The 27,578-nt window shown below is 34.3% G+C and overlaps 1 protein-coding gene across 12 annotated transcripts in view; it reads left to right on the top strand.

The window, feature by feature from the left end:
* The window catches only part of CEP128 (centrosomal protein 128), a 348,588-nt gene that overhangs the window by 235,951 nt on the left and 85,059 nt on the right, over nucleotides 1–27,578 (top strand). For 11 of the 12 annotated variants that reach the window (XM_039883945.1, XM_039883939.1, XM_039883938.1 and 8 more), the window contains one exon: nucleotides 25,633–25,682. In XM_039883945.1, coding sequence (XP_039739879.1) covers nucleotides 25,633–25,682 — 50 coding nt within the window. Of the gene's footprint in view, nucleotides 1–25,632; nucleotides 25,683–25,770; nucleotides 26,553–27,578 lie in introns of those variants that run through there. The other variant, XM_039883948.1, reaches the window with a different exon arrangement.

The following is a 27,578-nucleotide window of genomic DNA, read 5'->3' as shown; positions in this document are numbered from 1 at the left end:
GGAATCGGATCTGCAGAGACCCTGAGTATTAACCTGAATTGTTTAAGGCCAGAACTCATTAAGTAGTAATATTTAAGGTTTAGCCATGGGAAGAGGGAATTCTCAAAAGACACTGAGAAGGAGTGACAAAAGGATAGGAGAGCAGTGTGACACGAGCCAAGGAAAAGGTGAGTCTCCATTATAACAGTGTGCTCATATGTGTCAAATACTGCAGAGATCCCAAATAAGATAGGAATAGAAACATGTCCATTGCTTCAGCAATATGGAGGTCATGTAATGATAACAATAATATAATTCTATAAAACAAACTATTGTTGCGCATAAATCATTTTGTCATTTGGAAATCACTGTCCTCTTTTTTCCATCCTTTTTTAACTGCCTCGATTTTATTCTTCCCATTTTATGTATATTTTGTGTATCTTCCTCATTAATTCTGATATTTTTCTTTCCCTTTCTCTATGACTTTATTTTAAAATTTTGTCAAATATGAAAGATGATTTTATTTTGGAAAACTGTGTATAAAATGTTTTCTTTAATCACCATTAATCGATATTAGTTTATGTAAACATTTAAATTGCACTTTGCTTATTATGATGATAAAGAGGCATTTGTATATTTAAACATATCTCAATCTTCCCATTATAAAGAACTCTATTTCCTGAAAGGTCTTTTTGCTGTCTTCTGCCCAATGTTCTTCTCTAGTCCTATCCCTGGGTAGCTTAATATCTTATATCATAATGACTTTTATTCAACATATGATGAAGCCAGCTAGAATTTATATTTAGAAATTTGTTATATATTACAAATTCATGTTATATTTATGTTATATATAAATATAAATATGTGTGTATATATATATACATATATGTATGAAGAGTGAGAGATGTTGGAACACATAAACCATGTCTTGAAAGATCATTTGGATAATGATTTTGGAAAATACTGGTTTTTGTCTATTTCTTAAATTTATTGGGGTAACATTGGTTAATAAAATTATGTAGGTTGCAAGTGTACAATTCTATAGTACATCACCTGTATATTGCATTGTTTGTTTACCACCCAAAGTCAGATCTTCTGTTACCATATATTTGACTCTCTTTACCCTTTCTACCTCCCCCTCACTCTTTTCCTTCTGCTAACCACTAAACTGTTGTCTGTATCTATGAGTTTTTACTTGTTTTTTTGTCTTCATTTGTTGCTTCAATTTTATATCTCATATATGAGTGAAATCATATAGTTCTTTACTATTTCCATCTGATTTATTTCACTTAGCATGATATTCTCAAGATCCATCAATGTCTCCAGGCTTGTTCTTTTTTGTCAGGGTGCTTTGGCTCTTTGAGGTCTTTTGTGGTTCCATACAAATTTGATGATTTTTTGTTCTATTTCTTGTAAAAATGACATTGGAATTTTGAGGGGGATTGCATTAACTTTGTGTATTGCTTTGGGTAATATGACCATTTTAACTATGCTGATTCTTCCAATCCATGAACCTGGAATATCTTTTTATTTCCCTCACTTTTGAGGTCAGATTTGTAAAGTTGCAGGATACAAAATCAATGTACAAAAATTCATTACTGTATACTAGCAAAAAGAATAAAATACCTTGAAATAAACTTAACAAAATATGTAAAGGACTTACACGCTGAAAAGTACAAGACATTATAAAAAGAAATTGAAGAAGACACAAAGAAATGGCAGAATAACAGACATACAGACCAGTGGAACAGAATTGAGAACCCAGAAATAAACCCACATATATATGAGTAAATATATATGTACAATTCTTCATAGAAGAAAACATGGGCACTAAACTGATGACCCTTGGTCTTAGGATTTTATGAGTTTGGAAAATACTTTTTAAAAATGCTTTCTATTGTGTCCAAGTAGTTTAGAGACAGATTCTAGTTACTGTCTATTATTTGTGCTATACATGTGAGATCATATCCATCATTATCTAGCAGATAGTTTTATGTTTAAGCTTTTAAGGACAGTGTTTCTGGTTTCTCTGATTTTTAAGGATTTTAGAAATTACTCAAAATGTAATAGGATCTGTTGGAGTTTTTTCCGGATTCAGTTAAATTCAGTAGTGTCAACAGTAACTCTGGATATGTTGTTATTTTAATTTTTACTAATATTAATAAGGTATCTAAATTGTACTAGGTCCATTTTTCCTCTTCAGATTAGTTTTGATTACTAGTGTTTTGATAACACCAGTTTGCTTTCAGTTCCTGAGACATAGTATTATTAAGTAATATGTACGTCCTCAAAGAATATGATAATCATTTGATATTTTTTAAATTGAAATTCTGGTTAATTTTCAAATAAAAATTTATGGCACTTTTTAAAGTGACTAAGAATTATAATGTTCTGGTCTAGTAAGATCTAATGCGATAATTATCAAGGGTGCTATAAATAACAAGAGAAGTGCATTGATCAAATTCACATGATCATTCTATTTGTCCATGCTATTCTTAATCTTAGAATTTAAAATTATTCCTTTTCTTTCTTCGTCGTATATGTATACACAACTATATATTTTCTTCTTTTACCCTTCCATTCCTTTCATCAAGTCATTTTGAGATTTACAAGATGATTTTAGCATAATTTTATCAGGGACAATAAGAGAGCTCTGAAATCCATGAAGAATATGACAAAAGATGCTTTCCATTGTTTCAGAATATTAACAGACAGATTATACTTTTGCAGCTTGTACCACATAAAATAGCAAGATTGTAGCCATTATTATGCTAACAGGTACATTTACATCTAAGTTTTAAGAACAATATTTACTAATTTCTCTTATACTTAAAATATTTAACATTCTTTAAGGAGTACTTGAAATTAAGCTGTAATTTGATTGAGATGATTTTACTTTAAAAGAACCATAATCTAATGGTATGATATTAGCATTAAATTGAATTATATATATTTCTCTTTGAGGTACTGTTCACTAGATTTCATTGCTGATCTTACGCATAATTTATAATGTATAATTAATTCTCTTTCATTCAAAACTAAAATTTACTTTAGATTAAAATTAATCACTCTTTTTTTTTTTTTTATCGGTTACTTGATGCTAGTATCTAGTTCACTTTTATCCCCTTCAATAATTCATGGCAATGTAAGGTTTTAATATTTTCTCTTCAGTCTTTTAATGTTTAATAATAATAATGAATAATAATAAAAATGAAAACTCTTTTTCGTATGGTTCCTAGACTATATAATAGGTTCACAATTAATACTTTATGTTTACTATTGATTCCAAGGTTTAAAATTAAAATGATACAGTAGAAGATTTATTGAAAATATTACTTTCAGTCCTATTCCTTTGACACATATTTTCACACTGCTATTTCCTTATGTATCCTGCCAGGAATAACTAATGCATATGTGAGTGAGTAGAAATACATATTCTTTTTCTGTTCATTTTTACCTGGATGGTAGAACACTACACACTGTTCAACATTATGCTTTTTACTTAATATTTTTTCAGATCTTTTCATATTAATGTATAAAGAAATTCCTCATTCTTTGTAGCAACTGTGTAGACATTCAGTTGTGTGACTATACCATAATTTATTTAATGAGTTTTCCTCCTGACATGAATTTAAGATATTCTCAGCTTTATTGTAACACTGTAGTGAATAATATATGTATGTCATTTGCACAAGTAAAAGTATGGCTGTGCGATAGATTTCCAAAAGTAGAAGTGGTAAGTCAGAGGATATGTGGAGTGATCATTTTGTTAATGTTTGAATAATTTTCTTTTATAAGGTTGTGCCAATTATACTCCTATTTGGAATGAATGAAAATATTTGTTTCTCCATGCATATACCAATATTGTGTTCACACTTTATTTGTTTGTTAAGCTAAAGGTTTTGTCTTTATTTTATGAGTAAATACTTAGGGCTCAGGATTGTTGAGAATACCACATAAATTATAGTTTCTAGTATTCACAACATAATACCACATTTACCAATCTGTGTCACCAATTCTAGGCTACACTGTTAGATTCTTACACCTCTTCTGAGTTATCCAAACATAAAACAATGTTAAATCAGTTGTAGTAGAAAATGACTACACAGATTATAAGAACAATAGTATTCCTAGATATATGCTCAAATACAGAATTTAGTTCCCAGTAAGGTTTCATTTCAAATAAATAGGGAAAAGATTGGTAATTCTATAAATGGCTTTAAGCCAACTAGTTATTTATCTTGGGGGGAAAAAAAGGATAAATTGTGATTCATATCACACTCCTTCCAACAAAATTATTTTCACATGTGTCAAATATATATTAAAAAATAGCAACAAGTGTTATCTTGCTACCTATCATATGTTTAAAAAAGGAGAGGACTGTGCCCCTACATACACACATTGCATATGTACATACAGATGCACTGAGCTACAAATAAAATTTAGAAAATAGTAATAGAGGTTGACTGTAGAGTACCTAAGAGATGGGGAGTCAATATTTGAGTACTGGGTCATAAACTTACTTTTGAAAAAAAAATTTTAGGACAGTGCTAGATTCACAGCAAAGTTGATAGGAAAGTACAGAGACTTCCCATATACCCGCTGCCACCACACAGTCATTGCCTCTCCTATTATCAACCTCCTCCGCCAGGGTGTTACATTTATTATGTGTGATGAGCCAACACTGCCACATCATAATCCCCCAAAGTGCATAGTTTATGTCAGGGTTCACTCTTGGTGTTGTACATGCTATGAGTTTGGACAAATGTGTAATGAAATGTATTCATTATTGAAGCATCATACAGAGTATTTTCATAGTTGGAATCATGCAATATGCAGTCGTTTCAGACTGTCTTCTTTCACATAGAAATATACATTTAAAATTAGTCTGTGTCTTTCCATGGCTTGATAAGCTCATTTCTTTTTAGTGCTGAATAATATTCTGTTGTCGGGACATACCACGGTTTAATTATCCATCCATTTACTGAAGGGCATCTTGGTCGCTTCCAAGTTTTGGCAGTTGTGAGTAAAGCTATAAACATCCCTGTGCAATTTTTTGTATGGACAAAAGTTTTTGACTTTTTTGGGTAAATATCAAGGAATGCAATTGCTGGATCGTAAGGTAAGAGTATGTTTAATTTTGTAAGAAACCACTGAACTGTCCTTAAAAGTTTCTGTGACATTTTGCATTCTCACCAGCAATGTATGAGAGCGTTCATGTTGCTCCACATTCTCATCAGCATTTGCTATTTAAGTGTTCCAGATTTTGGCCACTCCAGTGTGTACGTAGTGGTATATTATTGTTTTAATTTGCTTTCCCTGATAACATATTATGTGGAGCATCTTTCATATGCTAATTTGCCATCCGTATATTTTCTTTGATATCTGTTAAGATCTTTGATTCATTTTTTAATCGTGTTGTTTGTTTTCTTATTGTTGGCTTTTAATAGTTCTTTGTATAGTTTGGATAACAGTCCTTTATCAGATATGTCTTTTGTACTTATTTTCTCTCAGTCTGTGGCTTGTCTTCTAATTCTCGTAATATTATCTGTCACATAGCAGATATTGTTTATTTCCTTTTCTTGCCTTATTGCATTAGCGAGGACTTCCACAACGATGTTGAAAGGAGTGATGAAAAGGGACATTCTTAGTGGGAAAACTTCAATGGTAAACATAAAGTATTTATTGTGAACCTGTTATAGTCTAAGAACCATACGATAAGGAGTTATCATTTTTAATCTGTTGATGTGATGGCTTACAATAATTTATTTTCAAATGTTGAGCCTGCTTTGCATACCTGGTATGAATTCCTCTTTGTTGTGATGTATAATTCTTTTTATACATTGTTAGATTCAATTTTGAATATTTTGTTGAGGATTTTTGCATCTGTATTCATGAGAGATTTTGGTCCGGAGTTTTCTTTTCTTAGATGTTTTTGCCTGATTTGGGTTTTATGGTAATTCCGGTCTTATAGAATGTGTTAAGGAGTACTCCCTCTGCTTCTATCCTCTGGAAGAGGTAGGTTGTAGAGAATGGGTATAATTTCTTCCTTAAATGTTTGGTATAATTTACCAGTGAACCCATCTGGGCCTGGTGCTCTCTGTTTTGGAAGGTTATTAATTATTGATTTTATTTCTTTAATGGATATAGACCCATTTGCATTGTTTTGTGTGTGTTTTAGCAGATGGTGTCTTGCAAGGAATCGGTCTGTTTTATCTAGGTTATCAGATTTATGGGCATAGGGTTATTCATAGTATTCCTTTTTTATCCTTTTAATTTTTCTAAGATCTGTAATAATGACTCTTCTTTTATTTTCAATATTAAAAATTTGTGTTCTACTTTTTTCTTTGCCTGGTTAGAGGCTTATAGATTTTATTAATCTTTACTAAGAACCAGCTTTTGGTTTCATTGATTTTCTTTATTAATTACCTATTTTCAATTTCATTGGTTTCTGCTCTAATTCGTATAATTTATTTTCTTCTGCTTACTTTGGATTTATTTTGCTTTCTTTTTCCAGATTCCTAAGGTAGAAACTTAGATTATTGAATTTTTATCTTCCTTTATTTCTAATATATACATCCAATGCATATAGAAATTTTGCTGTAAGTAGTGCTTTCATTGCATCCCACAGATTATAAGTTGTGTTTTTATTTTCACTTAGTTCAAAACATTTTTTAATTGCCCTTGCTGTTTCTTCTTTGACCCATGAGTTATTTAGAAGTGTGGTGTTTCATCTCCATATTTTTGGTGATTTTTGAGTTTTCTGTTCAATATTGATTCCATTGTGGCCTGAGAGCAGATGTTCTTATGTTCTATTTTTTAAAATTTGTTAAGGTATGTTTTATGGCACAGAATGTGGTCTATCTTGGTGAATGTTCTATGTGAGCTTGAGAAGATTATGTATTCTGCTGTTTTTGGTTGAAGTAGTTTATACATGTTAATTATATCTAGTTGATTGATGGTGTCACATTCAACTATGTCCTCACTGATTTTCTGCCTGCTGGATCTGTTCATTTTTGACAGAGGGTTATTGAAGTCTCCAGCTATGATAGTAGATGCATCTATTTATCCTTATAGTTCTCTCCTTTTTAGCCTCATGTAGTTTGATTCTCTGTTGTTTGGTGCATACACATTAAGGATTGCTTTGTCTTCTTGGAGAATTGACCACTTCAGCATTAAATAAGACCTTTCTTTACCCCTAATAACTTTTTTTTTTTGCTTTGAAGTCTGCTCACTCTGAAATTAATAAGACTATTCCAGTTTCTTTTGATTAGCGTTAGCATGTTTTGTTTTTCTCTATTCATTTACTTATAATCTATGCATATCTTTGTACTTAAAGTGGATTTCTTACAGATAACATATAGTTTGGCCATAATGTTTTTTAATCCGCTTTGACAATCTCTACATGCATTTATACCATTGACATTATAAATGATTATTGATATATTTGGATTAATAACTGCCATATTTGTTACTGTTTTCTATTTATTCCTCTTGTTCTCTGTTCATTTTTTGTCTTCCACTCTTTTTCTGCACAAACTTTTGTTGTTTCAGTATTTTATGTGATTCTGTTTTTTCTCTTTCTTAGAATATTAGTTATACTTTTTAAAAAACTGTTTTTTAGTGTTTGTCCTAGAGGTTGCAATATACATTTATTGGACAAATACAAGTCCATTTTCAAATAACACTGTACCACTTCGCAGAGTGTGAGTACCTTATAGTAACAATTCTAATTTCCTGCCTCTTGTCTCTTATGTCATTATTCATTTCACTTATATATAAGCATATGTAAGTATATACATACACACAAGGTATATACATAAACGTACACAATTGAACACTGTTATTGCTGTTATTACTTTGAACAAATGTTAAGTCACTTAAGACTATGAAAAATGAAACTTTTATTGTACCTTCACCTAGATTCTTCCTCATTGCTCTTCCCATCTTTATGAAGATCCATGAAGCTAACTTTTCACTGTAAACTTTTTTTTTTTTTAACAAACGTCTTACTTTTTTACTCACATGTGTAATTTTAAAAAATCAATACTTGTGTCTCTTTTGGTCCAAAAAAATATGAGTCCAGGTGTTTTCTTATTATTGCATTTTTTCCAAAGGGACTGATTTCTCCAAAAGATGGAGCATTGTGCTATTTTTGCCTGCTGTTTACATTGAGGTTAGCTCTGTTAGTTAGAGTGTACTGGTAATGACACCAATGACATGGGTTTTATTTCCATGTGGTTCAGTTAACTTGGTTTTCCACTGCCACAGACTGCTCCCATAATTATGTCTAAAATGTGTTTTTGGCCCAACGGAGACCTAATGAAGCAAAGTGTAAATCCATCACCACGAGGGAAAATGGACACCTAAAGGCTGACCCAGCTGATGGGAGAGGGTATCACGATTGAGGGGGGACAATCATAGTGCAACCTCTAGATTCACAAACAAAATTCTTATTATTCACATGCTGTAAAATTTCAGATATCTGATTTAAGGTTTTGGTTTTAAAAGGTTCACAGTCAGTTTTAGGCAAGAAGTTTCAGTTTATAGGCAAATCTTAAAATATTGACCAAGGTTACTTTAAAAAAATGAGTCATGCCTAGCCCTTCCCAATTACATAATATTTACTTATCCAAATACTTTACCAAGTTTAAAACATCTCAGTCTTATATTTGAAATTATATATAACAAATATTTGATTATGTAATTTATTGAAAATAAAGGCTTTAATGTAGAAATTCGTGATCTTAGCCTTTGCAGTATCATAGTACATCTGCAATATTCTCCATCATGGTTCAGAAATCTCTCAAATCTCAAAAACTAGAATATTTTAATTTTTAATATAAATTTGTAATATGTGTTCACTAGTCAATATTTATTGTTTACTGGGTTCCAGGTATCATGTTGAATTACTGCAAAGAGACCCTTTGCCATCCCCAAAGAGCCCTCATATGAGGGAGGAGGAGCAGATAAATAAGAATAAATTTTTTAAATTTTATTATTTTTAAAAATAGTGTGAAAGTGCTTTGTGACAGCAAAGCACAGGGTAGTGACTGTGAGATCAGTCACTAAAGGTGTCTAACCCCAAATGAAAAGCTTTGCTGATTCCTGAAAAAGTAAAAGTTAGCCAGGATAAACTGGGTAGATAAGGCATTCCAGGCAGAAGAAACAGACTTGGATTTAGAGGTTGAGGGAGCATGCTACACTTAAGAACTGCAAATGGTTTCGTATGACTAGAATTTAGAATATGGAAAGGGATGATGAAAGATAAGGCTGGAAAATTAGACAGAGTCCACTCCATAAAGAGAATGTGGATTATATCCTAAAAGCAGTGGGAAATGATTAAAGTATTTTAAACAAGATTAGGTTAGTGTTGGAGAAAATGAAGATATGAAATGAGATTAAATTTATGTTGTATAAAGTTCAATTTTATGTGAGTAGGGAGGCTAGAAGTATATTCATTTATTCAAGAAGGATTTGCTGAGCACATACTGTGTGCCTGACACTGCTCTGTGTGCCTGACACTGCTCTAGGTGCCTGAGATAGTGACCTGACCAAATGAAATCAGTGTTTTCATGATGCTTACTTTCTGATGGAGTGGAAAAGACAATAAACAGTAAAACAAATATACAAATAATGTTTCACATGTCAAAAAGTACTATAAAGAAAATCAGAGCAGGGTAAGTTCGAGCAGATGGACGTGTGTACTGTGTTAGATCTTTTGGATTTGCTGTCCTTCTGATATGGTGACATTTGAGCAGAAACCTAAATGAAGTGAAGGGGTGAATGGTAAGTGTGTTCTAAGCAGAAGAATCGATCACGGCAAAGCCCCCGAGGCAGTGTTAATGGCATATTTCTAGAAGACTAGAGAAGCAAATAGAACTGGAGCCGAGACACAAGGTGGGGAGTTGTAACAGGTAAGGGCAGAGAGAGAACCAGTGGAGGTGTTGAAAGGATGATTGCGTATGTGAGGGTAGAAGTTAAAAATCATAGAAGAGGGGAAAGCTATTGGAAAAATTGTCCTTCCCTTGTATTTTTTGCTTTGTTTCTCACTCTGTCTCTTTCTTCCTCCTCTTTATCTAATTATCTGCTATTTTGGTTACACTGTAACCTGATCATATTTACTATGCAGCTTCTGTCTTAGTACATGCTGATTTTTCTTTAGAGTACATATTTATTTTGGAAATGAGCGACATGTGTTTGTCTTTAGATACAGCCTTTGATATTATTGATATTATGTTATATGTATATAAAAATATATGTATTTTCTATGTAATTTATATATCAAAGCAGGGTAAGAATATAGACAGTAATGATGGCAGTATGTATACTGTTTTAATCTCTGATAAGGTGATATTTGAATAGAGATGATATATATATAATAACATGATGTTTAGGACTCAGGCTCTTCTGCTGTCTAAATATATTTATACAGTTGATCCTGGAACAACACAGGTTTGAACTGCATGGGTCCACTCATACAGAGAATTTTTAAAATAAATATTGTAAGTGTATTTTCTCTTATGATTTTGTTAATAACATTTTCTTTTCTCTAGCTTACTTTATTGTAAGAATACAGTGTCTAATACATATAGCATACAAAATATGTGAATCAACAGTTCATGTTACTGATATGGCTTCTGGTCAACAGTAGGCAATTAATAGTTAAGTTTTTAGGGAGTCAAAAGTTATACGCGAAGTTTTGACTGGGAAGTCAGTACCCCTAACCCTGGTGTTGTTCAAGGTCAACTGCATATGAAAGTGCTGGGATAAGAAGTCATTTTTGGGGGGGGGATGAGGGGATCATCTGAAATATGAACCCTGAGGTCTGTTATAAACTTACAGGCTGCCTAGACCTTACGGATTAGATTGCAAGTACAGTACTTTCTGTTTCCCAAACAAAGATAGCAGTTTCCACTTTAGGGAATCTAAGCAATGAGCATTTTTCTTTCCTTTCTCTGTTTTATAAACCTAAACTCCCTCTAGCCTGTCAGTTATGATTATATGTACTGTTTCCAGCTAATGCCAATAAGAGAAGCTGCTGATGGAAAGAGGAATTTTAAAGAGACTTCCAGAAATATTGTGGCAGCATAAAATTGATTCACTCAGTGTACTGGTAGGGTTCACTGGGCCTGGCTTCTTTGAATATATCTCCAAGTCACCAGCACCACCATCTAATTTGAGATCCACATTTTTTTTTTTTTTTGCATTTTATGAACCTCTTTTCAGTCAAAATGCTGCAAATCCAGACACACACAAAAAAAAGACAAAATGCCTCTGTCTCTGTTTAATGATCAGCCTAGCAGGAAAGGAAAAATTAATTAAAATCTATGAAAATGAAATGAGTAACCTTTAAAGATAGGCAGTACAATGTAACCAGTGTTGATATGACAATTTGTTAATAGACTAGGCAGTTGTGATCACTATTAAAAATTACTTGAGGCATTTTTATGTTTAGCAAAAGTTACTAATTAAAGGAAGCAATGACCTGTGAGATTATCCATGAAAACCATTCGCCATCTGAACATAATACCAACGAAAACACTCATTTAAAATTTTTTTCATGGTATAATCTTATATTTGACACTGTTTTGGTTTACTTTTATTTTTCTATTACCAGTTAATTGGGTATTTTTTTTTAATCCCTTCTTTTTAAATGAGACACATTTTTAATTCTCATTAATAGACTAAACCCACTGAAATCCCAATCCTACTTATTCACGAGCAGCCCTTTCAAAGGTCTGTCAGATGCTTGGTGTAGGGGAAAGCTGTCTTTTGAGGACATTCTTGGTCTTTTTTTTTTTTGCCTTGAAACTGATAAGAAACTGATCTGACAAATGAGAATATTTGTGTCATATAATCTATCTGTGTGAAAATCCGTTTTGTGCTGTTTTTCTACATCTAAATGAACATTATTTACTTTGTTTATTAGAATTTAGAAGGGGCTCTGGATAAGAAGAAATAGAAGAATTATTGTAATTGTGAGGATTTGAAGAACAAAAAGGGAAGAGCTGTAATCATCTAAATGTATTTACCCTGGGTGCATAAAAAAACAGATAGATATTAGAATGAATTTCTCCCATATCCTTATATCTATAAACAATGCTAACAATAAGAATAATTACTTAAACTAAGTGAAAATCTGTTTGAGTTTCTAAAAAATATACTTGGGAATGATTGTCATCCATATTAATTTTGAATAATGTTACTAATGCAGATTGAGCCACTCAACTAACACGCAATAACTAATGTTTAGAGACCAAACTACAGTGCCTAAAATTTCAGTGCTAAAGGGATCTTTGCACCACTCCCAGTATTTTATTGATATGATTATTGTAGCCAAGAATGATTAAGTGACCATTTTTACAGATCTAGTTAGCTAACTAATAGCAGAGGAAGAACTATAACCCAGGTCTCCTGACTCCCATTCTTGTATTTTCCACCGTCCTTGAGTGTGCACAGTGGAAACTTGGCCATTGACTTGAGCATCGTTACTGACTGGCTTGTATAGTCATGGGTTTTGCCTTTATTGTCCTGATTGTCAGTTTTCAGATTTGACTAGATTCTTCGGACTTTTGCTAGAGGATAACTACTTTGGAAATAGGAAGTCCCAATTATTTCTTGAAGATCAGAAGGGATAAAATATAGAAAGAGTAATATAAAGTAATGAAATAAACTTTAGTTATAACTTCACAGTAATCATTTTGAAGTGCTAGTAGTGTTTACCTGTTTTGTATCATGTGGTTTGTTACTTAATGTTCTTCCCTTGACTAGCATATATTAAGTCTACAATGTTTGTGTATCAGTCCAGGATGGTCAGCTTTTGACCTCTCCAGCTTTCCAGATATAAGGTGTAGACGTAAAGACCAGAGTAGAACAAAGTAGGAGTAAACGTTTCCTCTTCACAGTTCTCCATTTACTTAGTATATGAACGTTAATAAGAAACTTGGCTTTTATTGTTTTCTTAAAAATTCATTTACTTGGTAAATGTCTCTTTAGTATATATAGTACTCTGAACTAAAGCTCCTGAAATGGGTACTTTTTAAAGAGTTGAAATCTGGTAACAGATCCAGATATATAACAATTGACTATAATAGAATAAACACTATCATAAAAATAGAAACAAAGTACTTTGGGAACCCAGAGCAGAATCAGTATATCCAGGAATATACTGACCACCTGAAATGGTGTTTGGGCATGGTATGGTTTGTGAAAGTCAACAGAGGGTATTTGTTTTAAGTAAAAGTTTGAGGAATGGTTAGAGATCTTCTAGTTAGTGAAGTCTAGGAGGGACATTGCAGGTAGTATGAAGAGAGAGTGCAGTGAAGACAGAAAATAATGGTCTTGGAAGGAAATTTATAGACAGATCCTTTATAAATGACACGCTGAGTTTAGACTTTATCTCAGCATGGGAAATAGACACATTTTACTATTCTCCTCTTCCCCTATGTCCATGGAGGACATCAAAAGTGAATTAAAGAACTTCTTTCCACTTAGCTTCAGCATATCCCTAGAACATTGTCCATACACACTCTAGGAAGCTATCACCAATCAATCACTTCTGGCAGCATAGATAGAATCCAATACTATAGGCAGTTCAAAGCAAAGAGTGACGTGAGCATATCTGTTTTAGATTCATAACTCAGGACTATGTAGGGAAATGGTTGAGTGATAAGAGGCAGGGAGGGGAGGGAACACTGGCAGAAGGCTATTATAATACACATGAGAATTTCAGGACACATTTTTGAAATAGCATATATAGAACTTGAAGCTGTCATTGCTTTTCTGAAAGTTTTAGTAAACAACCTTCCCCCGCCTCCATTGTATCCATTTTGGATTTAATAAAAACTGCATTATATGTTTCACGCAATTTCATTATATCAATTCCCACAAATTCAAATCAACAAGAAAGTACTTAATTTCTTGTTTATAAGATATGAGGAAGGGGAGGCAATAATATAGAATCTCTGTCTTCAGATTGCAATATCTGAGAGAATATTGATGGTTTTTACCCTTCAAGGGTGGGATTTTACTCAATTATTTTCTCTCTTGTAAAAAGAGTTTTCTCTAAACATCAACACCATTTATATTTGTGATTAATAATGGTAATAATCATACTATCTTTGTGCAGGCATGATAAAATAATAATGATAATTACTATTGAAAAAATTATGTACATTATCTTAATCATTATAACAATTCTGTCATGTTGCCATTTTTGTCCCCTTTTCGGAAAAAGGAGTAGGTAGATAAAATTGTATATCGAAGTGATTCTGACACCAAAGATTATGCTCTGTGTTCCTTAGTATGTCCAAGGTTTTCTATTTTCTTTCATTTTAGTAATAGGAGAGTATCACACCATATACTTTGCTTTGCACATATGGATAATTGTACTTGTCCAGAAAAGAGAAAATGGCTGTCTTGTCTGGAGCAGTTGCAATGAGAATAAACAGGGAAGGGCAGATATTGAGGTACTTACCTAAAAAAGTAATTGACCAGTTACCTTTTAATATTTATTATTTGTCAGTTTGTCTGAAATCCTTCTGAATTTTTAAGTTAAACTTTTTATTTTAAGGATAATTTTCAATTCATATAAAGTTATAAAAAATAATACCGAGAGTTCCTATAGTACAGGGGCCCCCAACCCCTGGGTCTTAGACTGGTACCCATTAGGAACCAGGCCGCACAGCAGGAGCTGAGTGGCAGGTGAGTAAGCGAAGCTTCATTTGTATTTGTAGCTACTCCCCGGCGCTAGCATCACCACCTCAGCTCCACCTCAGATCATCAGGCTTTAGATTCTCATAGGAGCACCTGTCCCTGGTGCCAAAAAAGGGTTGGAGACTGCTGCTTATACATAAGGAACCCGTTATCCACTTTCTCCAATAGAAGTATCTTACAAAACTGTCGTACAATATCACAATCAGGGTATTGATGTTGATACAGTCAAGATACAGAACATCTCCATTAACACAAAAATCCTTTATGTTGCTTTTTATAGCCACACTCACTTCTTTCCCACATCCCTTCCATCCTTAACTTCTGGTAATTAGTGATCTGTTCTCTATATCTATAATTGGTTTCTCAATCTGTTCCACTGATCTCCGTGTATACACTTCCACCAAGACCACCCAGTCCTGATTACCGTAGCCATATAATAAGTCTAGAAATTGAGTAGACTGATTTTCTCCTGGTTCTTCTTTTTAAAAATTGTTTTAGCTGGGATTTTCAATAGAATTTATATTGAACTTGTATATCAATTTGGAGAGAATTGATATCTTTACATGAATTTTCCAATCTTTGTATGTCTCACCATTGTTTTACAGTTTTCAGCATATAAGTCCTTTACATATTTTGTTAAATTTACACTTGTGTTTTATTTTCTTAGGTGTTGTAAACTAATATTATAATTTTCTTTTTATTTTGGGTTTCACATGTTCATTTCTAATATATTAAAATATAATTGCTTTTGTATGTTTATCTTGTCTCCTGTGGCCTTGCTGAGCTCACTTAGTGATTCCAGGAGCCAGGTTTTTTGTTTGTTTGTTTGTTTATTTTGGTAGATTCTTTGGAATTTTCTACAAAGACAATCATCTCATGTGCCTATAGGGACCTTTTATCTCCTTGTTTCCAAACTGTCTACCTCCTCAACTCTCCTCTCCTCCCCTCCCCGCCTCTTCCCTCCCCTCCCCTCTCTTCCTTAATTACATTAGATAGATCTTTAAATACCATGGTGAATAAGAATTGTGAGAGAGGAAATTCCTGCCATATTTCTGATCTTAGGGGGAAATCAATGACCATTAAATATAATGTTTAAAGTATAAAATAAGGATTTTTATAGCTTCTCTTTATCAAGTTGAGGAAATTCCCTCTTATACTTTTTCTGAGTTTTTTCCTTTAATCATGAATATGTAGTGAATTTCTTCAAGTATTCTTTATGCATTAATTGATATGATCATATGATTTTTTTCTTCTTTAGCTTAAGGTGGATTACATTGATTGATTTTTGAACATTGAACCAACCTTGCATTCCTAGAATAAATCCAACTTAGTTATAATATATAATTCCTTTAATATATATTGCTAAATTTTTAAATTATTTTACTAAATTAATTGGGGTGACATTGGTTAATAAAATTTTATAGGTTTCAAGTGTACAATTCAATCATATAGCATATGTATATTGCATTGTACATTCACCACCCAAAATTGAATTTCCTTCTTCACCACATATTGATTGGCTAAATTCTTTTTACTAATATTTTGTTAAGAATTATTTTCATCTATGTTTAAGACGGAGCTGCAGTGTCCTTTGTTTCTCTTTCTCTCTTTTTTTAACTGTATATTTTGGGTAGCAGATACTACCCTGATAATATGAATTGGGAAGTATTCCCTTTTCTTCTGTTTTCTGAAAGAAATTGTGTAAAATTAATGTTTATTTTTCTATAAACATTTGGTAGACTTTACCAGTGAAACTTTCAAGCAGGCCTAGAGATTTCTTCTCTGGGAGTTCTAAAATTACAAATCCAAGTTCCTTAATAGTTACAAGGCTATTTGAATTATGTGTTTTATATTGGGTAATTTATGGCACTTTGTGCTTTCTATAGAAATGGTCCATTTCATCTAAGTTGTAAATTTAAATGTGAAGATTTGCTCATAGTCTTCCTTTAATATCCTTTTGATATTTGCAGGATTTATGGTAATACCTCCTGTTTTATTCCTAATGTTTGCTAAAGATTTGTCAATATTATTGAACTATGTAAGGGACCAGCTATTTCTTTATTGATTTTTCTCTATTATTTTCCTCTTCTTAATTTCATTGATTACCGTTCTTTATTATTTCTTCTTCTACTACTTGGGATTTATTTTGTTCTTTTTTTTTTAGGTTCTCGAGGTGGGAGCATAGAGTATTCATGACATTTTCTCTTTTCTAATGCATACATTTAGTTATAGAGTTCCCTCTCAGCACTGCTTTGGCTGTGTCCTGCAATCTTTGATATGTTCTGTATTTATTTTTATTCAGGTTATGATATTTTTGTCTTCCTTGAGACATTCTCTTTGACCTATGGATTATTTAGAAGTGTTTCGTTTCTAAGGGTTTAGAGGCTTTCCTGTCATATTTATGCTTGTATTTATTCTTAATATATGCTTCTACATGTCCTTGAGAGGGGGGATATTGAAGTCTCCAACTCTAATTTTGAATTTTTCTATTTTTTCTTTCAGTTACATCAGTTTTTTCATCACATATGTTGTAGCCTTGTAGTTTAGTATATACATATATAGAATTGTTATTTCTTCTTGGTAGTTTAGCTCTTTTTAATTATTGTATAATATCCCTTTCTGATAGTTTTCATAATTTTTGATAATTTCCATTGTTCTGAAATCTACTTTATCTCATATTAATATAACCATTTCTGCTTTTTTGTTAATATTTGCAAGATATATCATGCAAATATTCACTTCTTACTTTTATTCTGATTATATCATTATATTTGAAGTGAATTTCTTATAAACAGCATGTTGTTGGGTCCATGGGTCATGTAATAGATTAATGGATTAGTCCACTCTAACAATTTCTATCTTTTAATTGGTGTATTTAGACTTTTTTCATATGATGTAACTATTAGCATGTTAGGACTTAAATTTGTGTTTTGTTTGATTGTTTTCTGTGTTTTTTATTTCCATGCATTTTTGTGCCTTTCTGTAGGTTATTTGAGCAGTTTTTTGAATTCTATTTTGATTTATCCAATTGTGTTTTTAAGTGCATCTCTTTGTGTAGCTTTTTCAGTGGTTGCTCTAAGCATTACATTGTAGATAGACAGCTATCACCGTCTTCTGGAATTGTCATTTTACCAGTTTGAAGTGTAGAAAATTTCCTCTTTTGTGTTATAATTCTTAAATATGTCCTCTACATTTAGAACCACATCAGATAGTGTGTGTGTGTTTTTTTGTTTTTTTTTGTTTTTTGTTTTTTGCTTTTAACCATAAAACAATTTTAAAAACTCAATAGAAGAGAAATCTATTGGATTTGTCCATATTTTTGATTATTGTTTTCTTTCTTCCTAATCTTCTAAGATTCTTTTATTGTTTCTTCTCTTTTTAGAGAACTTTCTTTCATCATTTTAGTTTTCTTATTTCTTAATTTTGGTTCTTAATGTTTCTTAGAATGTGTTGACTTCACCTTCATTCCTGAAGAATATTTCTCACTGTATACAGGATTCCAAGTTGTCAGTTTTTGTTTTCTCTTTCAGCATTTAAAAAATATTATGGCCTCCATGCTTTCTTAGGAGAAATTTACTAGCATTCTAATTGTTTTCTCCTATAGCTAAGGTATGTTTCTCTCTAACTGGTTTCAAGCTTTGTTCTTCATGTTTGGATTTCATAACTTTGCCTATGATGTATTTAGAGGAGATCCAGGGTCGATCTAGGAGTCTGGAAGGCCTAGGAAGCTTAGATCTGGTTTATCAGTAGTGCATTAAGAAACCAGCACAAACTTACATAGCTTCTATAAACAGGAGATGATCAAAGAACAAGTCAAATGCCCAATATTTCTATAGGACCAAGAACACATACTACATGCACCCTATGTATGTGTCTAGAGCTGGAACAGAGTCCTTGATAAACTGCATTCCAACCTAAGGAATTTAAATAAAAGCCAAACTACCTAGTAAGCAAGTGCAATTTAGAGATGGCGTATGTAGGAAGAAACATGATTTTATGCCTGGAGTTGGGCATATGAAACTTACTCTTGAAGTGATTATAACAAATCATAAACTTCTCTTGCTCATTTTGCTAATCGTCATGTTGTCCTTTTGACCAAGACAACACTTAAACCAACTAAGGACAGTGACTTGTTTCCTAATGAATCTGTTCTACTTTCTCTGCTGTCGTTGCTAATAGAAATGAAAAAATCTTAATAGGTGACTGAGTCAGAACTTTCATTCTATATTTCGGTGTTTCTCCATGCCAAAGCCAAGAATGAAGTGGAATGGGGTAGATTATTGTGTTGTTTTCTGCAGTGTATCAGTTTTGTGGAGAAGAGGTTTTAAATCTCTGAAGTTGTCAAGATGGAAAGTTTCACCAGAAATGAATTGACATCAAATAAAATATGAGTACCTGTATTTGGATGTTTTACCACATACCCAAGAGACAGACAGTGGATTAGAAACCTTTCATTTATTGGACCACTTGGGCTCCATCTGTAGACCAGTTTGTTGTTTCAGCGTCTGAGACAAACCACAGAGGATAGCCATACTTTTCTAATGTTGTTCTTCATTTTAACCTGTGTGTTTTCTGTGGTCGAGCCTGATGGGAAAACTCTTAACTCATTGTGGTATATCCAGATATGTACCAGTGGGTGGCAGTAGATATGACAGAATTCTGAAAATGTAGCCCGATTATAGATGGAGTCTAATAGCAATATATTTGAGGGCTATTTTTTTTTTTTTTGCTTATTTGTTTTAAAATGCAACTGATTATTTTTCATACATTTTCCCGCTTTTATCATGCATACTGAAAGGTAATTTTTGAAAGATAGTAATATGAGCCAACATATATAATTCTTACCATGTACCAGACACTTTTAAGTGTTTTACATATATTAATGTAAAACCAACACATTTGATTGTTTTGAGGTATTTTGGCAAATGTAGAATCATACTGTTATTCATTGATCCTATTTACCTTTACTAGCATAATAAAATAGGGTAAACATTTACTGACAAAGGTTATATGAAGCCGAGGAACTATTCAACTGTCATCCATTCATTTTAACAATTTTTTGTTGTTTTGTGAAATATTCTGTATGTCGTATGTTAAACACACTTTGCCAAAACAACTGCCTTTTCAAGTATTTATATATTTTCTTCCCATCAAAGCCACATCTTTTGATCTTATCTCCCAGAATTGAGGAACTTTATTGTAGCAGCATTAATTGTAGGTCTCACCAATTGTTGATGTTACATAAATGCTTAAGCAAAGTTTTCTTTAGGTTTGGGGAAGCATCGGAGACATCTAGGCACTTATGCTAGAGGTTGGAACACCATGTCTTTTCAATACAAGTCTTAAAAGGCAAAGGAGGATGGTCACTGCTTTGTACTGGTGTTTTTTGGTTCAGAAGCCCTGGACTCAAGTTCATGTACTTCTTTTCACTAGCTGTGTGCCTCTGACAGAGGCTTTTGATCTGTAGGAACTGTCCTCATCTATAAAATATGAGAAGGCTGGATTAGATCAGTGGTTTCAGTCAGCATAATTTGGAGCTTTGTAGCCCCATCATAGCACCACAGGGGTCAATCCCAGGACAGGAGGTAAGTCCAGTGGGCTGGGCCCCATGCCCTCTACCTCTGCTTCTACCCAAGCAGTTTCCTTTTAGCTTTTTAAATTATTTATTTATAATACATACTTGCAAATGCATATGATTTTATTCGTAAGACAGAATTCTACTTCTTAAAAAAAGTGAAAACCCTGGGATTGGATTATTTTAATGGTCTCGTCAGTCCCTAAAATGTTAATGATTCTAATACCTGCGGAGCCAAGGAAGAAAAAGAGAAATTGACCATTGTCTTCAGCATGTAGCTAGTATCCTGAGTATCTGGTAGAAAACTGTGGGAGACTAGGGCCATTGTTCATGACCTCTTAAGGATTGTAGTGCACTGCTTAATTTGATCAATCTCATTATTCCGTGCCTGCCACCCAGAGGAATAGCTCACATTAATTTTTTAAAAAGTATTGAATTCTTTTGAGAATTTACATTATCTGTTGTTTTAGGTGAATATCAGGACACATATAGTAGCACTGAACAAGGATACTGAATTATTAAGCAAGGTATAGGAGCCAGACACTAAATGCTTTTCTCTAAACTGCAATCGTTAATTCACCATATTCTGCTGCCAGGGCTACTGTGTCCACTGATGTTGTTGTAAATGCTGTTTTGTTTCAAGCCGTTTTTATAACTTTCTGTCTGTTACCAGATGGGTAACTTATAGTATGGATGAAATATTTTATACTAAAGGTGAAAGGAAAAAGCTCATTTCTAAACTTGACCACCAACATGTCTATGAAGGTTCAAACTGGTAGGAGGGAGTGTTGCTCATATATACTTGGACATGATTCTCCCTTTAAAAGCAAATAAATGAACAATCTACCTACTTCCTTGGCTACCAGGAACCAGAGTCAATATCAAAAGGTGTCAAAAATCCTTTAAACAGCCAGACCACTAGTCACAGGACTGCGAAGCAAGTGGTACAAGACTGTCTTAGCCAAACACATGGTCATGATATGTTACCCTGAGTGTTCCAAAGAAATGCAAAGAGGAACAAAACAAAAAGAAAACAAATGGATCCTCCAGTTCTCATCCATGTCTCCTTTTTTAAATGGGATTTCCCCTCCCCCCACAATGATTATATGTCACAATAAGATAGTATCGTCTCATTTAAAGAGATGGAGCCAGTCCAAGGAAAATACACAGGACTGCTGCCCTTTTCACAAAACAAAAACAAAAACAAAAAAACTTTCATTAATGTTGATGTCTGCACATTTAGCTACAGCGACTTGCATGGCAGTTGAATTGCTGTTAGTATTGAACAGCAAATCAGAGAATAATAAAGCAAAACATGAACGTGCCAGTGGTGAGTGAGGAAGCAGAGGGGCCTTTTAGCTTTTTCCATGCTGAACATTTGTTCTAAAGTTGGTAAGAGCAAACAACATGGCTCATTATAATGAGGTGCACTAATCACACTCAGATGTCAAAGCATTATGTCACTTCAACTGTTCAGTGGTTTCATCTCTCATCTTGAGTACGTTTACAGTAGAATAGTCACTTCTCAGCAATTCCCAGTAGCCACACTTCATCAGCACAGGTTAATAACCCTGTTAATCATTTCAAATGCACATACTTGCACAATGCACCTAACAAGTGAGCAATTGCGTGGAGCAGCGATATAGGCAGAGAAGGCAACTTTGGGTATGTAGGGTAAGGAGCAAGGGTAGAGAAGCAGTAGGTAAGGCGGATGTGGATATAAAGACCTCAAATCTCTGGTTGTTGACATCAGAGAGCTCCTAAAGGAAATGAGAGAAATACAAACGTGCATTTAAAAAAATAACAGTTAAGTACTGAGTGGTACAGATGAGAGCTTGATATGATAGACGGGGCAGGAAGACAGGAGAGCAAAGCTCTAGCTGTGGCTCTTGCACTAACTGGGTAATCTCAGGAAAACCATTTGCCTTCTTTGAACCTCGTGTCTTCATCTAATTATTGTAGAATGAAACATTTCACTGTAGACTAGAAAGTTCTTGCTAACTCTAAATTCTCCAAGTTTCTGAATAGCGATAAGAAGGTTTAATACAACCACATCCCCAGAGATTTTTTAAAATGACAGCAGTCCAACTAAAGTTAATTTAAGTAAAAGAAAAAAAGTGTGTTACAAGTCTAGGAGTTATGTGTGCTTCAGGCAGGGCTGATCTTGTCTTTAACCAACTCTCTCTGTCTCTTGGCTCTGCTTTCTTCTTTGCCAGCTTCATTATTGTACAGGTAAAAAATACCTTTTACACAGTAGAAAATATAGCCATGGAAGCATCAAGCTAATGTAAGCTTGCTGCTTCAGAAGGAGAGAGGTTCTCTCCCAGTATTCGTATTAGTCTCTGGAAAAGAATTCCTGCCGTTGTTGCTTAGTTTATACACTCTGGGATGTCAGGTGCTCCGACTGGCCAGCCCGGTAGTGACCTACTTTTGTGTCAGAAAAACTTAATTAGGACCCTCAACAACATTTCACAAGAATCAAATAAAGAAGAGAAACGGGAAGTTCTCACAGGGAAGGGGTGTGGCATAGAGAAAAAAACAAAAACAGGTGTCTACTTATACTCTTGATAAAAGCTGAAATAAGGGTCAGTAGGGGTGAAAAGAAGGGGAGTTCTGTATTTTAAATACCAATTCTAAGAATTCTTTTGTAGTTGTTTTTGTTCAGCCATTCAAAATCAAGCATTGCTGTTGGTGTCAGCTTTGTTGGAAGAGCACTGTGCCTTTTATGTGTTTGGAGGAAACTGAGAATGTAATTTTTTAATGGCAGTGATTCTACTATGAAGTTCTGAGGGTAGACTGAACGTCACGTCTTTATTTTATCAGAAGTGTGAGTTGAGTTTGGCTGTATAAGAGATCCCATATCTATTATTTGTCCAGTAAGTTTTAGCTTATGTGTTTGATGTTTGCCATACCAAGGTGACTCTGGAGGAACAAGATAAATTTCCTATAATGGTCAATAGACCCCACTGTCCATTACTACAGCTCCGTTGTACCATTACACAACGCAACTTATTACAAGGGGCCCAGCTCTGAGAACCTCTGCATATCCATAAGTAGTGTAGCAAAATAGCCACATTCACATAGGGACACAACAGTGACCTTACATCTCACAAATATTGAAGACAGTTGTGCTGAAGACATAATTTACCGAAACCAGTTGGAGTGGGCATCTGTTGTTTCGCCTTGTCTGGTATCCACCCCTCCTTCTGCTAACGGTACCCTTATTTTGCATTTGGACACTTTCCTTTCTCTTCTTCATCCAGTCCTTTTGGAATCATCAACGAGAGCACTCCAAGCTTTCCGCGAGCCAGGCAGTAGGCAAGAGGGCTAAGCTAGGCTCATAGTTCTTCTCTTTGTGGAATTTTATCTTGAGTGGAGTGACACAAAGTTTGAAGGCACCCAGGATAAAATGCCCATTAGTTCATGCTCCCTACAGCCCTCCCCACCCAGACCAGTTGTTACTCTCTCCAAAATCTGGATCCTTTTTTCCCACGTCTCTAATAGTCACTCCTGTAGCTTTCTCATAAATTCTGAATGCTTGTTGCTATCAGTTAGCAATCACCGAGTACCAAACCATCCCCAAATTCCATTTATTTAGGTCACGATTTCGTGATTGGAGTTGGCACTGGGCTCAGCTGGGCAGCTCTGCTTGTGGGCATTTGCTGGCTGCCAGTTGGGGCAACCTGTGGTGTGTCAGGGTTGGGAAGAGTCCTGGACCATGTGTCTCTTGTCATCTAGCAGTCTGGCCTGGGCTTGTTCATGTGGTAGTGACAGAGTTCCAAGTGGAAAAGTGAAAATATGCAAAGCTTCTTCAGCGCTCAATGAAGCTTGGCACAAAGTTGCTTCTGCTGTGTTCTATCTACCAAATCAAGTCAGGAGGCCAACCTACGTGTAAGATGTGGAAAGTTGGTGCTCGTGACCTCGTGATGGAAGTAGCTACAATGTCACAATGCAAATGAGTAAGGCTATAAGAAATGTTTGAAGGCACTTAATCTACCACACCCAAGTTGGTTTCTGCACCACAGAGCTAAAGAACATATGCCAACCAAAACCCCATTTAAAAGTACACTTAATACATTGCTATACTCCTCTAACTTTGTTGATGAAACTCTGGTTATGGGAGTTTGGGGAGCCAAAGTCAGCTCCCCTGTGGAAAACAGAGCAAAAACTGCTTCTTATCCTTAATGCCAGCACATTGTGTCTTGAGAGGATTGCTTGCCACTCCTCTGCATCTCTCTTAGCCATGCAGTCTCAAAGGACCATCACCATCAGTTATGTCATCTACCAGGTCTCCTGAAGTTTTGGCATATTGCCTGCCGAGTTATGACGTACACCAAGCATGACTTGGTTCCCCACTATATTACTACTTCATGCTGCATCTAGTGTAGCACTTGCTTAAAACATTTGCATTTGCCTTTCTTGGATATATATTGAATTTCTGTAAGTTATATTTTCCTTTTATATAGCACAGCCTCTTGGTAAGCTATGTCAATCACAGAGAAAGGCAAATACTAATATTAATGTGCACTGCTGTAGGTGTTTATTGCCAATTTTTATCCAAGTTCTGACTCAGCCCAGCCCTCTTTAGGTTTCTGAGATCTAATAAGATCATAGCGCAGGGTGGTATAGCTGCAGGCAGAAAATTCGACTTGCCAAATGCATATATATATATATCAAGTTCATAAATTAATGTAGGGTGCTGAGATAGCACAGCTATACACATGCATTTAGACAGAACTCTGCCTAGTTGACTACCTTCCCTTCCAGCCACTAATTCCTCTGAGATGGTGCCAAACTCTTGGTCAGATCTAGCTTCAATGCTTCCCACCCTTTTGGTGTGAATGATAATTAATATAACTTTACAGTTAAGGTTGTGTTCTACTTCCATTAATAACACCCATTATTCCAGGGTGTTTTAATTTGGCTATAAAAATTGACTCTGGAGGTGGAACTTGACTTGGCAGTTTATTTTAAGAGCAAATGGTTTGTTTCTAATTTTTCTTTCAAAAGAAAAAAAAAAGATTTTGTGTTACTTTTAAGTTATATAAGTGCTGGACCAAATTTCTAAGATGTGGGTGTGATTTCGGATTTGTAATTGCGTTGGTCTTACTCTCTGTTATCTCCACCAATGCTGGGACCCCCCAGGGCTTCTCAGCTAGCTTAGATTTGGCAGGGCCCTGCCGCATCTCATCGGGTTGGCATGGGAGAGCATTTCTTCTACGTTGCTTCTCACACTTAAACATCAAATTCTCTTAACAGGCACCAGTTTATACAAGCTAATGACTGAATTCTTTCTTATAATAAGAGGACAAGCCATTTTTACATTGTATTTTAATGGGTATTTTGCTTTCTTATTGTAGATCTGCTGGAGGAGACCCAGAGAAAAGATGAAGAAATGGAATCTCTGCAGGTAAAGTAAATTCTCCAATAGGGCAGATGTCCTGGGGATAAAAACATTTGCTTTTTGGTCCGTTAGCTTTTAATATTGTCACTTTCAGACCACTGTGGCAAATGGAGTAAAAAGAAAATGTCAGAACTTTAAAGCCCAAGTTGGAATTTGCTGCCTTTTAGAAGTGTCTGAGAGCGTTCATAATCTCCTAAAGCAGGAAGCCAACTTAGCCTTCATGCTGCTCTTGAAAGGAACATTTATTCCTTGGTACAGCTTATGAGGAGCTGTAACATTAAGAAATGAAAGCAACATCTTTACAAAGTCATTTACCCCCAAACAGGGCTGATGAATGAGGATGAATTCATGGAATCTACATGTTCAAATGAAAGTCAAAAGTATTCTGACTCCACGAATGTCATCTACCAATGACCAACCAAGAATATTAACACATACATCGAACTTAAGATTTACCTTGTATGCCTCTCAGTTCACTATGGATTTATACACATTTCTTGGATTGGAAAATTGTGCTTGAAAATTTGTTCTAGAATTTTAATTGACATTTCCATGGTACAAGCAGTTGATGTTAGCTTGGCATCTGACAGAAGTTCTCTTTCTTTTACGTTGGGCTGACTTGTACACACGATAACTCAGTGCCTATCTTTATTAGGGGAAACATAATCAGTTATACTCACATGACAGAACCAATTCAGTTAATGTCACAATATGGATTAAGAACAATAAATACATTTAGTGTTCTTCTTGGGCCTGGAGATGCAAGGGGAGGCTAGAGAGTGATAGAATGAGCTGGCTTGAGTGCTTTAGGGCTACAGATAGTTGCTTTTGGCAAATGAAGGATGGGTTATGCAAAGCCCAAAGAGCAAGGGAAATGCTCTGTAACTGGGGATTCTTCTATCTGATACTATATCTGATAAGAGAAAATTCTTCTATCTGATACTATATCTGAAAATGGTCAAGAGAAGTTGAGTTCTGTATATCTATCAAAAATGGCACGTGTTAGCCACGGTTTTGTACAGATTAAATTCTTTAGTGTATTGAGCTATATACAGGTATAATAAGAAAGAGCCCTGGTTGGTCCCATCTGGGACTAGGAAAAAATCTCATTGTGCATGCTCACCCTGCATATCTCTGAGAAATTATTGTCAGTATTGCTTGTTGTTATATATATTTTAAAAAGCAAAGATTCTGTGGGTATATTGAGAAGGTAATAAGCATTTTTGAGGCATTTTGGTCATGCCTTGTGTTTGCCATCGACCCTAGAATATCATGTATAAACATCTTTATTGAGTACGTAGTATATAGTTGGTCTTTTGAAATGACAGCACAAACCTTTTTAAGTTTATTTCTCTCACCATATGAATATTGGAACCAGTAATCCTGTTAAATTTAATAGCCTATGTTGCTTCTCAAATATTTATTAAATACTGGCAGCATTTTCTACTGAAATGTCCATTGAATGCAATAGAATGCGCCAGCTAGTTAACTATGTGCATTTATAAATATAAGGTATCTAATATGATATCCCTCTTAGTAGTGGCACTTAGTAGTGGCAACTAGTGCCTAATACTAATACTCTGTTAAGAACAAAGAAGGAATTGACACCTCTCAGAGTGCACAAGAGTGCAGAGACACATCATAGAAAGCCTTTCATTTTAAAGACTATAAGAAAATATATCAAAAAGTGCCTACATTCCTGAGTTTCCATATTGAAATATAAATATCACAGATGATAGTTTCGAGAAGACTATTAAAGTATGTAGGTTGAAGTCCTACAATCACACAAGAACTTTGGGGAGAAAAAGTCAAAGTAGTTTTTAAAAAAATGATAGCACTGAGGAATGGAGATTGACAACTTTGACTTTTAAGTTCTCTCTCTCTGCTTCCGATTCACTGGGT

This window comes from Pteropus medius, unplaced genomic scaffold (assembly GCF_902729225.1).
Source record: "Pteropus medius unplaced genomic scaffold, Ma_sr-lr_union100, whole genome shotgun sequence".
Classification (NCBI taxonomy): Eukaryota; Metazoa; Chordata; class Mammalia; order Chiroptera; family Pteropodidae; genus Pteropus; species Pteropus medius.
Note: the sequence above shows the minus strand (reverse complement) of the source record. Positions and strands in the feature narration are given on the sequence as shown.